General features: G+C 40.8%; 1 protein-coding gene across 2 annotated transcripts in view; it reads left to right on the top strand.

Moving 5' to 3' along the window:
• Positions 1-16120, top strand: part of CCNP (cyclin P) — a 290235-nt gene that overhangs the window by 77374 nt on the left and 196741 nt on the right. For both annotated transcript variants that reach the window (XM_085625344.1, XM_085625345.1), the window contains exon 4: positions 10189-10352. In XM_085625344.1, the coding sequence (XP_085481470.1) occupies positions 10189-10352 (164 nt within the window). The remainder of the gene's footprint in view (positions 1-10188; positions 10353-16120) is intronic.

The following is a 16120-nucleotide window of genomic DNA, read 5'->3' on the forward strand; positions in this document are numbered from 1 at the left end:
CCAAGACAGACATCATGCTGTTGGGCTATAAAGCCCCAATCAATTTGGACCCTTGGTGGCCGCAGTGTCTTGGACCCCCTCCGAAGCCCAAGACCAAAATAAAAAGTTTAGGGGTCTGGTTGGACTCTGCCCTGAACTTCCAGCATCAGGCTAACAAAGTAGCCTCGACTTGCTATGGGCTTATGAGAGTTCTTAAAAAAATCCTAGACCTGCTTCCTTTGGAAGCCAGACGTATATTAGTACAGTCGCTGGTTCTCTCGCGACTGGACTATGCTAATGCTATCTATCTGGGGGCCTCTGCAACTACAACAAAAACTTTGCAAGCTGTACAGAATTGTGCAGCTCGCTTACTCATGAAAGTCCCGAAACGTTCATCAGCTAAACCCTCAATTAGACTGCTCCATTGGCTTCCAGTCCATGAAAGGATTGTGTTTAAGACTATGTGTTTGGCACATAAGTCTATTCACAACCTTGGTTCTTCCATTCTGGATCCTTTCTTTCGTCGCTATCATTCGGTCAGATCTCTTAGATCTAACCAACGCAATCTGCTGGTTGTGTCAAAGGTCAGGCTGGCCCGCATGGGTGGCCGTCGACTTTCGGTCCTAGCAGCTAAAGAATGGAATAAACTCCCTGACAACATCAGGCATGAACTAAATCATACTGCCTTTAGGAAGCAACTAAAGACATTCTTGTTTAATAACATCCTCTAATGCTTGACAGTGTCCTTGGTCTTTAACAGCGCTGGGATGCTCTAGGGTAGCCATGCGCTATATAAGAAGGTATTCATTCATTCATTCATTCATCAAGTTGTAAACCATGCTCACCTCAATAATGAGAAGTTTCATTTTCTTCAGCACTCTTGAAACTTCACAACAAGCTTCTCCAGATAGCTTGTGGTATTCCAATTTGTTCTCATGCTCTACTGGCAGCATTAGTAAACGATGTAAAGTAATTCCTTTAATGTTGTGTGCTGCCAACCCAGTTGGAGCAGTGACAACACAAGACAAATGCGACTCAGTTGTTTTTTGCAGAAAACGTGTAATTACTTTAATTAAGAAACTCTTTCCTGTTCCAGCTTGACCACTCGCATACATTCGGATAGGTGGAAATGATGTACATGAGCACACACTCTTTTAATGAAGTAATCCATGGTCAATCTGCTCTTTCATTTGCTTATATATTTGTTTCTGTTCAACATTTAGTTGCTCTTCCCAGTTTCCTAACTGTATTGCATCTTCTTGTGCTTGATACATTGCTGTTTCCACCTCATTCATTGCAATCGCTGCTTCATTTTCAACAATTGGTTGTCCTAGTGGATCTTGACTCAGTGCAGCAGAACTTTGACTGTCTTGAGAACTGTCTCTAGCAATCTCAGCTGCAATTGTAGCTTCTTGATCAATTTCATCATTCAACATTTTCACATAATTTGCGAAAGCACTGCATTGTATGTTATCTTAACAAGCATTAAATGAATCTTCATAGCTGGGAAAATCTCCAAGTAATTCCAGTTCAGAACGCCATGGTTTGAACATTTGCAAAAGGGCTAAATAGTAAAATTCCCTTTTGTCAGCAGTGTCGCAACTCCGTTTTCTGTGATTAATTAAATTTCCTTTCCTTTGTTTCACCAGACATCATTCAGAACCAATCACTCCATATTTTCCATCGTTGATGTTCTCTGTAATATTCCGTATAAAAGTGTAGTTTTGCAGCACTTCATAGAGACACATGTTCTCAAGATGATGACTTCTCTTTGGATAGTATGTGTCCAACATATTGGTTTTCAAAATATCTGTACTTTCAGGGTCATTTTCTGCTAAATATTCAATTTCTTGAACAGATTTCAGTACCCGATTTCGCATTCCTGCAAGACCTAGACTCACCCAAATGATTCTTCTACTGTTGGAATATAGACTTGCAGATGATAACCGATCTGAACATTCATATGCTCCAATTTCACGATGCGATAACATCTTCAAACTGAAACTGTATAATTTCTTACTTAGTGTCTTCTCATGAGAAATCTCTTCCCAAATTTCTTTCAATTCAGTCTTTTCTGATTTAGTAATGTAAGACGTTACATATCGAGCAACAGCAATTTAATTGTGCAACATACTGAATATCCATGTTAGCGTTCCACATGGATAAAATAACTGGATTGTAGTCGTTTATGTATTTCGATTCTTCGCTTCTTCTTAAGTTGTAGTTGTTTTTCGGAGACTTTCTTGTGATGGTATGTCGTACAGCTGACATAAAACTGTTCACTCTTCCTTTGGCTAATACAGGACGTGGAAATCCAAAACGACATTTGGTATATAACTTATCCTTTGACTTGTACTTTCGTCGACAGTATTTTCCACACCTGTGGCTTTGAAATCGTAAGACTTGTTGTTTTAAGTTTTTCTCTTCTCTGCTATTTGGAAGAGCACATGTAGCAGAATCTTCAATGAAAGACAAAACCGTTTCATCTGAATCTGTTCCAAATTTGGGAGCGTCCTTGACCCATAACAACATATGTATGTGAGGAGCACCTCTTGCTTGATACTCCTTTCTCCAAAAGAAATCCACAACTTCTCCAAGAGGAGGATTCTTTTTATTGCAGATGAAAGACATCATAGCTTCAAATCTATGATTGAAATATCTGCATACATTGACAGGATCCAAGGAGCACAATTCTCCAGGTGTCTTGTATTCAATATTTTTTATATTGGAATTTGCCTCTCGAAGAAATTCAAGTAAATCATCCCAAGCGTACTCAGCACAGCTTAAGGTAAGAAACCACGTAGGAGTTCCCAAGTTCCGTAGCATACATTTCAGTTCTCCATGTCGACGGTACCAATATTCATTAGTCCCACGCTGACATGCCATCAGATTAATCAACTGAGATTCTAAATGATCATCTCTCTGATGCACTTTGTGCATAAAATCCTTTGCAGTTACATTTTGCAGATGCATTCCAGTTTTTAAAATGTGATTTACTGCATATGAAAGTCCAGACAAGTCACTTTCAAACAGAAGATGAAACATATAAGGGATACATTGTCGAAATCTTGGATCTTCTGCATATCATTTTGTTGTCCGATATTCAGATGCAGGAATCTGCACAGGACGTTCATCATATCGTCCACCTTTTCCTGTTGGAAACAACTGCGGGAAACAACGAGCTTCCAAGCTCTCTTCCCATACACTCATGGGACTTCCTGTTGCTTTTTTCATTTGAAACAACTCAATTGTATTCCCCATCACCTCTTTGGAATGAAGTGGATGTACACTGTAATGTTCATAGATCTCTTCACATCTGGACATGTCCACTTTTTCAATTTGTCCACTTAATGTTTCACTATCTTCTGCTAAATCTATTTCTTCTCCTCCAACAAACACATTTCTATAGTTCTCATTATTTTTATCAGATACAATGATGCCTTTTGCACTTTTCTAACATCCACTAACTCTTGCCAGATTTTCTTATTCTTAGTAGGAACACCATTAACTAGAATGACTAGTGGCTCGTTTTCTGCATGATCTACACCAATAGTTTCAACATTTTTCCTTAAATCTAATGGTAAATACACAACTCTTCCTTTCAATCCTCTTTGCAACTCTGATGGAGGTAATTTACTTGTTTTGAGCTCCATACGGACAATAGCCTGAAACGGGTGAACACGTTGTATCAGAATGGACTCATACGTATTTAAATCAATCCGCTCTGGAGGAATAGCAACCAACTCTAGATTATTATGAACAGCTCTAGCAGGCATTTTATTCTCCTCTAATTTATTATAACAATATTTGCAAATACGCTGCTCACATCCCAAATCAAAACAATCATCTACCAACAAATACGTTGCAAATTCCATCCACTTATCATTATCTTCTATTTCACTTTTTAAATACAGATTGACACCCCTAGTCTGATTTTTATAGTGATTTCGCCGACAACAAATACAAGAAACATTTGGTCTTTCACCTGAAATTACCTTAAACTTTGTGATTTCATCCTGAAGAATTTCTGTAATTACAGCTTCTACATTGTCTTCAACATTTTGTTCTACTAAGGTGTCAGTTTCTTCACTCTCTTGCTGAGGCCCAAAGTAACAAAACTCAATATCCTCACAAACCTGCTTCACATCTGAAATTGACCCACTGAGCACTGTTCAACTCACTTAACTTTAGTGCTGGACTGTTTGCATAATACAACCTTCTCACTAACTTCCGCATTTGAGTATGATGTACTGCCAGCATTCTGAAATGGTGAAAAACACTTTCACAAACTTTCCTAGAAAGACAAGCCAGAGAATGACCTTGCAAACCAGTATGTTTTCTCACTCTGCAAGGGTCTAGTCCTTGCAACAGCTTAATCTTTTGTTTTACACTTTTTTTTAGTATAGACTCGTAAAAACTACATAATTTTTCAATAGATTACTGTCGTACACTACAAACACTCCTGCAATCCCAAGTGTACACAGGGTTTTTAGCACGTCTCCCTAAAACTTAATCAGCTATCACTTCTTCTGCATTTCTTTCAACCATTCTCTTTCTCCATTGGACAACCATCACTAACCTCATAACCTCTACCACTGGTGTCAACTGCATACAATAATTTTTCACTTGGTGAATAACTCTCTTCATTAAAAAAAGGCTCTGAACTAGAACTGTGTTTCCATTCTCCCCAAAAAACATCACAATTTTTTTTTTATTAAGAACTCTTTTCCTCCTACTTTTGGCCTTCATTACAAATATTGGTTTATCTAGTGATCGAATTCTGTTTAACAGTAAAATAAACAGTTTCCTTTTTACTTCAAAAGCCTTTTCCACAATGCTTTCTATATGCTTCTTCTTTTTATAAAATAAAGCTCTCTTTTTATATTTCTTCACATCTTTCAGCAAATTATGCACTACTCTCTTGTAAAATATTTTTTTGTGTAATTCCTTATACTGATTTTGTCTTCTTTTACCATACTTTATCTCCTTTGACTGAACATTTGCTTTTCTACTTTTCCTCTTATTTTGATTTTTTTTCTTACTTAAAAAATGTTCTCAAGTTGCAGCATTCTCTCCCTTATGTTTGCTCCTACAAACATTTTTAATAAATTGCTTCGTGATCTTACCAGAATATTTTTCCCTTTTAGCCACATTATCTTGTTCATTCAATACTTGTGGTTGATGTTTCTTCAAATAATCCTCCTGTCTCTGTTCTTTTTCTTTTTTTTCTGGCATAATTTCTCGATTTTAACGTTGAAAAACAGTATCTGCAAAAAAGAATTAAAAAAAAGTATATTAATAACTTTCAAATGTACAGTATTCCATTACTGTACAAACACATTTTATATAAAAACAGACTAAGAAACTATAGCCCTGAACCACAAGTGTGACGATGATTAAAACACTGCATACACATAGTGTATACTACTTTGAAGCAGTTCATGCCCTAAAGCCTACCTCACTAAAAGACTACATGCTAAGTGACTGAATGATTACACTACTAAAAGGAGACACACGGTGAGTACCAGGGTGTTTGCTAGAAGTATATGAATACTAACTGGGGAATGGAAGGTGCAAAAGACAACTGTGTAGCTGATTAGAGAACTGAATGCATACTGGATACGCATTTAAAGCAGTCCATGTGCTAAGGCCCGGCTCACTGCATGAGTACTTCAGTACTGACTGAATGATTAGACTACAGCAAGGAGACTGCCTGGATGAATTTATAAGTGGTTGGGTTTTCGCACAGGGAATGGATTAGTACTTGGTACTGAATGGGTCACTAGAAGAGTGCAAAGGGAGTGACAGGATGTTTGCTGGACTATATGGATACTGACTAGGGAATTGAAAGTGTAAAAGACAAGTCTGTAGGTGGTTAGAAAACTGCATGCATAGTTGAAGCAGTCCATGTGCTAAGGCCTGGCTCAGTGCATGAATACTTAGACAGTGACTGAATCATTACAGTACTGTAAACAGAGTGTCTTAGTGAATTTATAAATGTTTGCGTTTTGGCACAGTGAATGGATTACTACATCGTGCTGAATGGGTCACTAGAAGACTGCAAAGGGACTGACAGGGTGTTTCCTAGAAGTGTATGGATACTGACTAGGGAATTGAAGGTGTGAAAATAACTGTATAGGTGGTTAGAGAACTACATGCATACTGCATAGACATTTGAAGCAGTCGATTTGGTAATGAATGGTTCACAACATACGTACTTAGAAACTGACTAAATCATCAGACTACTTCTAGGACAGTGCCTGTGTAAAAAAAATTAATTTTCAGCTCTGGTGCAGTGAAGACAATACTACCTGGTACTGCACTTTAGTGTCAAATCATGACTCATTTAATAAACACATAAGCAAAGACTGGCTTCTAATGCTACTAAAACTTGACAACATGACAGGTTATCTGTCAGCAAATACACGATGTTACCAAACGCTTCTCTCACAGTGGTTCCCAAATGTACACAGACTCACAGTGTGATTCTAGACAAGCACCACTATCCCTAGGAGTTTACCAAAACTCATTCACTTCAGTGGAAGAGGTAAGAGCACTGCACACAATCTACATATTTCATGCCTGACTCATTTAATCAACACATAAGCAAAGACTGGCTTCTAATGCTACTAAAACTTGACAACATGACAGGTTTTAAAACAGTTATCTGTCAGCAAATACACAATATCACCAAATGCTTCTCTCACAGTGATCCCAAATACACACTAACTCACACTGTGATTCTAGACAAGCACCACTATCCCTAGGAGTTTACCAAATCTCATTTACTACAGTGCAAGTGGTAAGGGAACTGCACACAATCTACATATTTTACGACTTCACTTTAGTGTCAATACCCAACTCATTTAATGAAAGCATAAGCAATGACTGGCTTCTAATGCTTTTAAAACTTGACAACATGACATGTTTTAAAACAGTTATCTATCAGCAAATACATGATGTTACCAAACACTTCTCTCACAGTGGTTCCCAAATATACACAGACTCACAGTGTGATTCTAGACAAGCACCACTATCCCTAGGAGTTTACCAAAACTCATTCACTACAGTGCAAGTGGTAAGGGAACTGCACACAATCTACATATTTCACGACTGCACTTTAGTGTCAATGCCTGACTCATTTAATCAACGCATGACTGGCTTCTAATACTACTAAAACTTGACAACATGACAGGATTTAAAATAGTTATCTGTCAGCAAATAAACAATGTTACCATATGCTTCTCTCACATTGGTTCCCAAATGCACACAGACTCAGTGTGATTCTAGACAACAACCACTATCCCTACGAGTTCACCAAACCTTATTTACTACTATGGAAGTGGTAAGAGAACTGCACACAATGTGCATATTTCAAAAGTGCACTTTTGTATCATTGCCTGACTCATTTAATTAACGCATAAGCAAACACTGGCTTCTCATGCTACTAAAACATGACAACATGACCGGTTTAAAAAAAGTTATCTGTCAGCAAATACAACATATTACTAAATGCTTCTCTCACAGTGGTTCCCAAATGCACACAGGCTCTCTGTGTGATTCTAGACAAACAACACTATCCCTTGCACTATACCAAAACCCATTTCTTCATCTACAAGGAGTACTACATTTTACTGCAGAAACATAACTAATTTCACAAATTCATAAACAATGACTGGTTTCTAATTCTACCAAAATATAAAAACTGCATAGTTATCTGTCTACAAACACATGAAAAAAACAAATCCTTATCACAAAATGGTTTCTACATGCACACACACTGTCAATAACATTGTAGAGACAGAAAATGGCCGCCAACAGTTCCTGGTTTCGAATGTAGAGAGACACTCGACAGCCAATTAGCATTCAGTGCGCGATCGGGAGGGTGCACGCTCGGTTCGGGGAGGGTGCGCTTACCGTGAGGGTACGGTCCGCTTATCCTCCGCAGCCATAGATATCACTAACTTTTTACCCTAATTTTCTAAGGAACTACTGAACAGATTCACATCATATATGCAAAAGGCACGAGTCCGAACTGAGGACTACCTCTTTGCCGAATTTGGTGTCATTCTGTTCAGCGGTTCGGGCTGTAGCTGCGACAACCGATCCTATGGGAAATTGCATGGGTAAAACGCGTTTTGGGACCCCCCTTTTTCTCAGCCCCCGCTTGACGGATCACCGCAAAACTTTCAGGGTAGGAGCGGAGCGGAGCTGGCCAAAAGTTTGGAAAATTTCGCGAGAATTCGTCAACCGGCGCCAACGTTATTCTAAATAGAATGTTGCGGATTTCCTATGTAAAATAGGTCCTAACTACAACTATCTACTGGCGACCGCCAGTAGATAAAAAAATATATATATATACATATATATATATATATATATATTTTATAATTTTGGGACAGCACTGTCCAGTCGAAGAAGAGCCGATTTGAGTTGGTATGCCGGGTTGCTCCAGCCCCTATTCAGGCAGTTGTTAAAAACTAGGAGTTGGGATGCCCAGTAATATGTCTAGACATCCGCCTTCCCTAGCCTGGCATTGTGGACTGACCAGTGGCACTTGTGGGTGATGTGTGGGGGCTGACCCTTCCACAGGAAGAAGCAGATCAGGGCTGCTACGCCGGTGAACCAAGAGTTAAGGATGAAGAGTAGAAAGATCTGCAGCACAAATAGGTAATGCAGGAGTACCATCATTTTGAAGAAGAGAGCTACCCTTCCCAGTAGAGGGAGCTTTCTCTAGTTGTGCAGTTCAGTCTTAGTCCTGTTTAGGAGAGCAGTAAGGTTAAGACTGAAAGTGAGTTTCGGCACTACTGATATGTTTACACCCAAGTACTTAAAACATAGGCGGAAAATTGGAATATTCGTCTGCCAGGTGATTGTAATATTAGCTCCTTTTAGCGGGATCAGAAGAGATTTGCCCCAGTTTGCATGAAGGCCTGATGCCTCGTCCTAGACCTTCAGGATTTTCAAGCTCAGAGTCGCCGTTGCCCAGGATTGGAGAGGAAGAGGAGTACCTCATCTGCGTAGAGTGCAATCTTGACTTAGAGCAACCCTCCCCAAATCAGCCCCTGCAGCCGGGCAGCATAAGACCAATTTATCAACACTTCAGATTATGCATGTTCTTGCAGGGATTCTACTGATAAAGCAGAACTGTGCCTTAGGATGACAGTACAACAGAATGTTGGGACTGGGTGTCTCTACATCATCTGCATCTGTCAACCCAAATTCTGGCTAGCTCACAGTGCCTCACCTGAACTCCTAACCTTCCCAAAGTAGCAGGTGATTTTGGCAACCTAGAACATGACCCTCTAGTCCCAAGGAAACCGTAGAAACTGATCATCACCTTTCGTCACTCAATCATGCATGCCTTTAGTAAACAAAAGGAAAGACACAATGAAAGTTTATAATACATTTATTGAAACTATTGTAGTCTATTATGAAGCAAATGTGCTATGATAAGTAGACAAATACAACTAAGCAAAGTAATCGGCATTACTAGTAGACTGTATACAATTAACAACCCAACCGTGGCAAATAATCTATCTGTCTATGACTATCCTTACTTTATAAGCAAAGGGATATATTAGTGATCTCTGGGATTAGCAATGGACCCTATACCTAGTTCTTTCCAGGACCGGTCTCTCTGCCGGATTTCCCCTCTCTACCCCCAACGGGACAAGACACCGTTTATATGATAAAACTACTGTGTTGGAAAGCTGCAGCAGGGCCACGGTGTTGTCTAAAATGTTAGGTGCTGTTGCTGACCGAGCAATAAACAGCACAACATGGTGATATGTATTCTAGACAACCTTGTACAAATTTGCAAACAGAATCCAAAGAAGAGTCGCTTAATAACAAAATAACATGTACATCGTATTTCTAAAATAATGTCCAAAGGTGTTGTGGCGCTCTGCAAGCAGAAACAGCCTAAAATATCTAATACGCTAAACTAAGGGGGAACCAAAGTGGGCCCAGAAGGAAAATCTCAGCAATGTCTAAGAGGGAAACAAAAGAAGAGCAAGCAAGCAAGCTTAGTTTTTAACATTACAGATAAGTCTTGTTCACATTGTTTTCTTCAAAGCAGGAAATATGGAGACCCTTCCATTCACCCATGCCTTTGACAAATAATTTAATTTACAATTGATAAACAATCAAACGTAAGCTTTTTGTTGGAGTTCGGAGTGTCAGTGCTTGGCTATTTTGATCTTGTAGAGGTTTCAGTTGGTCGGAGTGGCAGCTGTCCCATTGCTGTTGCCTCTAGAAGCAGGCTGCTCTTCGCACATTCTTCTCTACTGGAGCAAGATTTGAAGAAGGCGATGGCCAACATGGATATGCACGTGGAGAAGTACGCATGCGAGATCTTCTCAAACATGATGGTAAGAGCAAGGAATAAGTGCCTGTTTGTTGGGGTGCTAGTAATTTTGTGGTGCCCTTTAGGGAAAAGATCATGGGGGTACCTCTGAATGGTCTTTGCCATGATTAACCTCTTTATTGAAGAAAAGAACATCCAAGATCCAAACTGTGGGTGGCACTTAATGGGGTGAAGGGGAGACCAATGGATCTCTGTGCATGGCAATTTTGTTAAAGTGAAGGTGAAGATCCCTGAAGGGTCCTCTTTGGGAATGGATGTTTTTGGGTGGGGGAGATTTTGAGGATGGAGTAGATGCAGTGTCTCATATGAAGAGAGGTACATAGTGATACTGAGGGATGTTAACGAACGCCTATGGGCACACTATAAGGGATGTAGTGTGGGGGGGGGGGAGTGCGCTGGAATAACAACGCAATGGAGTACTAAATTATGAAGCCAGTTAAATTATGCCGCAAGAAAAGGCACATTATGTGCCATAATGCAACACATTCTATGGCAGAATTATTTGACCTTTTTGTTATACATACATCAATACTATTTGCTCAGAGGTTTTACATAATTAGTACCAGCTTAACACCTAAATACAGCAGTCAGCAACTGTAAGCTCATCAGTTAACCTTTGTAAAGGGTCTACCACTGTGTAGCATCACGCGTCTTTAGTATCATACAATATCTAGTGTCTGGTTGTACTTTTGTGCCCCATCGCCTAATTATATGGGAAAAACCTATTATCTGTCTTTGGCTACGACCTACGAGTATCATACACTTTGCTTTCTAGACAAACTGCGCCATTTGTTGGTCGATCATGTGAGATGCCGTGCTCATTTATTTTCTTTTTTTAGGTGATGGGGGTTCAATAAGCACCACAAGATTTATTTTCATTCAACAAATCAAATTGGGAATCCTTTACATCATTACTAACTTGGGAATCTGACACGACCCTTGCCCTTATGGACCAACAGTGGACACCCATGGTCTAGCATCCTTTTCCACCACCAATATTTCTGGACATGAGTCTGCCATTCAAAGATTTAATTTACTGATGTTTCCAATGCTTCTGCTGAAAGGGCCTTGAACAAATTACCTTCTATTTCTTCAAAGAAATCCTGTTAATGTTGCTCCTAAGCTTCCCTGATAACTTCTTTCCATCCATTCTGATCTCATACCGTGACACTTTTAATTATATTAATGCTACAAGACAATAACATTTCCATCATTTACTCTTTCGATTGGTAAACAAGATGGCCCTTGGGCTTCCTGTGCTGTCTGCACCTTAGAGCATTGTCCACCACAAAATAGTGTGTGAAATGCCTGGTACACTTGAAAGGAATACCTAGTGCTTTTCTATCTTGGATTACATTCTTCTTTTTCCAAAAGAAGCTAAAAGGTTTTTAAAAAACAACTCTCATATGAATCTTATACGTGTTGAGTGCCTGCAGCGGCCTCCAAGGATCTACCTTATCTTGTTTCTGTTCAGTATTTGCCATCATCCCTTGGCCCAGTCACCAGATCAGTAGCAAATGAACTTCCACTGATGATGGATGATACTCAAGTGCACTTCTAGCTAGGCAGTTATCCAGACAGTTCTTTCAACATGACGTCATACTTGAACCCCTGGAGCAAGCGGAGACTACTCTTCATGAACAGAGACAAAACTGAGGATGCTGTTAACTGAACAACTGAACCTGCCTCTGTGACATTTAACAGGTCACTTTGTCTCCCCTCTTCCAAAATCAGTTCCCCCAGGAACAAGAAGATACTTTGACATGATTTCTTGGTCACTTTCAAGCCAACTCCGTAGTCAAGACGTCAACTGCCAGTTCTCTATTCTCTGTAAAATCTTTCCACTTCTCCAAATTGAGTGGGTGGAGCGGATAGGAGCCCTTTACATGTCCTGTTTGAACTACTGCAACCTCAACTTCATGGGTCTACCCAAGAAATGTACTGTTGGGTTACAAAGTCTGCTAGCCAGATTGTGCCCACGTCTATAAAAGCGTTGACCACATACTGGTTAACCACCATGAAGGCTCTTCACTGTCTTTTGGTAACAGGCTTAAATTTAAGGTCCTATGCGCCATCCATAAGGTTTCCTTAAAGAAAGGCCCAGACTGTTTGTAGAAAGTGAACCCTTCACTATACCCCCAGCTTGAAACCAGAGACCAGCATCAGCACACATAATCCATCAATGTTCATGCAAAAGATTGTTACACTGCGGCAGATGCTTGGGAGTGGAGAGCCTTAAACTGTTGAATACCCCTAACTAGCCCCTGAGATCTGAACTTAAGGGCTTACAGTTGACGTAACTCTTGAAGTCTGAATTAATCAGACTAGTTTTCTAATCCATTGCCTCACAAATCTGGTCTTTGCCTTGTAGCACCACTTTACTAACTACAGAAACTGGAGAAAAATCAGAGTGTGCTGCCAGACAACTACTTTATATTCATTTCTTTCATCTCATTACCCTAATCATATTAGCACTCCCTTCCGGAGAGGGGAGGGTGCCACTTTCTCTGTACATATGGCCGACCCCGAAAACCCACTGTCATTAAGTGTAAGGAACATCTAGGATCACCTGGAATTCAGGAAGGCAGTAAAACCTATCAACCGATATCTTGTTTACCCTTTCCTGCAAAACTCCTCGAGAAAGATCTCAATAGGATTTTGGCTGAATACTTGATGAGTAACAATGTACTAAGTGAATCACAATATGGATTTAGATCCGGCCATAGTACTGAGACTGCCTTGGTTGCAGTCTCAAAAGAGATTGACTCACCATGGATAATTACGGGAAGACTGCGTGGTCCTTTTGGACCTTTCTGCCCCTTCGACACGGTGAGCCATTCAGTTCTCTTGGAACAGTTAGCTTCAACAGGATCTCAGTAAATGGTTACGATCTCCTAAAAATTATGCCAGGAGATCTTGAGCAAAGGGTGACCCTTGGGGAATTTAAGTCTGAACCCTCTACACTGCCTTGAGGAGTTCCCCAGCAGTTGTCTCTCGGCCCTACCCCATTTAACATTTATGTGGCCTCTCTAGCCAAACTCATAATTTCTTTTGGCTTTGCCACAATTGCGTATGCTGATGATACCCAGATAGCGCTGTCAATCCCAAGTGATGTTGAAGAAGTTGCAGATTGATTCAATACGTGTATGCTGGCCTTTGCAAACTGGATGAGGAGTAACTGTTTAAAAAGAACAACCCAAAAAACTGAGGTACTCCTTTTTGGGACAGAGGTTAACGTTAGGAACAACTCTTGGGAGCCTCGACCTCTCAATTCCCCCCCCCCCCCCCTTCCACCCCCTTCCAGTCTCAACAGTAAAAAATCTAGGGATCATATTTGGCGCAGAGTTATCATTTGTGGTACAAGTCAACAAACTAACATCTTCAGCCTTTCAATATAAGGAAGGTGTTACCCTTCATTCCACATGATCTGTAAAGATCAGTGATTGTTTCCCCGGTTCTATCCCGGATTTACTATTGCAATGCCCTCTACTTGGGTATCAGAGACCTCCTAACGCTTCAGATGCTTCAGAGTTCTGCTTGTCGTCTGCTCAAAAACATCCCCAAATTCAAGTCTGTGTCTGTCTGAATTCCGATGGTGCAACCCAAAAAGAACGCTGAGATGAGCTACTGCTAGATCTTTGATTGTCTCAAGAATTAAGAAAGTGACATGGGGTGGTCGCAGTTTTGTACACTCCACATGCAAGTTTTGGAAAACCTTGATCTCTTCTCTTAAAAGCCAGGGCAATTCTCTTTGCTTTCAAAAGCAATTAAAAACCTGGTTCTTCTCAACGCCCATATAGTTATTCTACCTTCATGACTTCAATGAATCTGGTTTGAGGTGAAGGGATGTGGAACCTTGTTTGCGCCAAGACGCCTGCCCTCTAAGGTGTTGTGTTCTTCCAACGCCCACAAGATGTAGATGTTGGGACCAGATTTCTTGTGCCAAGTTGGCTAACCCAATCCTCATGCAAAGTCATTCATTCAACACTGCACCAACCAAAGACCTACAGGTGATGGATATTGATCCATCTGTGGGTAGTGGTGAGGATTCTCAAAGTGACAGAATCTTTACTACACCTTTCCTCCTCACCCCTCCTACAACAATACGTTTGCATTGACAGTTTGGCGCATGATTCACAGGGTCAAGGCTGATTTGCATATAGCTGGGTCTGAACTGGGGTGGGGAAGTGAGATAAAGAACGATGATGGAGTCAACCCAGATCTGTGACTGGGGGTGAGTGTCTGAAAAGTTTCAGCGCTCCGTCCATCATCACATTGTGTTTGCTTTGTTTGTCCTAAGTTGGCAGGATATGCCCAGACGTGGTTATCTTGCTCACTTTGCCACTGGATTCAAGCTAGCCTGGCTGATGGGGGGTGTTACCCCGAAACCGGTCCCAGGATGCTTGTTTCCAGTCCAGGGAAGACCTGGCATGGCAGTTCGGGCTGGATTGTTCCCATGAGGCACAGGGTCGAGACTGATTTGTATATAGCTGGGTCTGAACTGGGTGGCGAACTGAGCTAAAGAACGATAGTGGATTCAACCCAGATCTGTGACTGGGGTCGAGTGTCTGAAAAGTTTAATCTCTCCGTCCATCATCTCCTTGTATTTGCACTCCTCCAAAAGTCTTACCATACCAGCCACTTGATACACATGCATACTGGCAACCATCCAGAATGAACAGTACATATGCACTTCGACTTACTTCCAGCCACACCTTGCATGACTCCTGTATCTCTACCCGTGTCTGCTGGCAAAACTGAAAACAAACCCCGACAACGTCAACTGAAAAAGAAGCTAAAAATGCTCTAACATATTTTTTAATAACAGCAGCTTTAATTGGCCCGGGTCCTGCCGGTGCTCACCATTGTTGGCTCTAAAAAGTGCATATGCACTGCGATTTACTTCCAGCCACACGTTACATGACTCCAGCATCTCTGCCCATGTCCACTGGCAAAACGGAAAACAAACCCCAACAACTTAACCCGTTAACCACTGCGCGAATTCCGCTGTGGTGTGGGACGTTTAATGAGTGGGCGGGGCCGCATCGGCCAACGGACATGCGCAGCACTAGCCAGGTAGTGCTCGCGACGGCCGTTGGCCGATGCACGCAGGGAACGGGTTAAGGAGGAAAGGAAACTAAAAACGCTCTACCAAATTATTTAATTAATAACACGCAATGATTAATATTAGTAAAATAAAATGCTTCGTGGTTTTTTAATATCTTTTTTAAGTTTGACTGTTGGAATAAAAGTCATACTGCAGTTACCATCAGGATAATTCATAACCGATGCACGTTAAAACATAAACAAAGGCACAGGGCTTTTTTAGGTCAAAATGGAAATCAGACTACAGTTACGATAAGGATAATTGCTAACACATGCACATCTCTGTAAACAGGGGTCATCACACGCTACACAGTGTGATGCCCAAACTAAATACTCACTAAGTGAAGTCGGCAGAAGGAGAGAAGGGAGGGACTTTTACAACCCTACACCAATACAAAGGCTAAATTTTTTAATGGCACAGCCAACAGCCAATAGGAAAGCAGTTAATTTTTATAATACACATAGAATACAACAGAACATGTCTTGCAGACAGCGCAAGCGCTGTCTAGGCTCGACCTAAAATCAGATGTCAAGAACATTAAGTCTAAGCATGGCCAATAATGTAGAGTGTGCCCAAAGGTGACTATTTATTTTGCTTCACTTCATATGTTAAAAGTATACCACCACATCTTGGGGATCCACCTGCAGGGCCGGATTGGCCGTAGC

This window comes from Triturus cristatus, chromosome 9 (assembly GCF_964204655.1).
Source record: "Triturus cristatus chromosome 9, aTriCri1.1, whole genome shotgun sequence".
NCBI classification, from domain to species: Eukaryota; Metazoa; Chordata; class Amphibia; order Caudata; family Salamandridae; genus Triturus; species Triturus cristatus.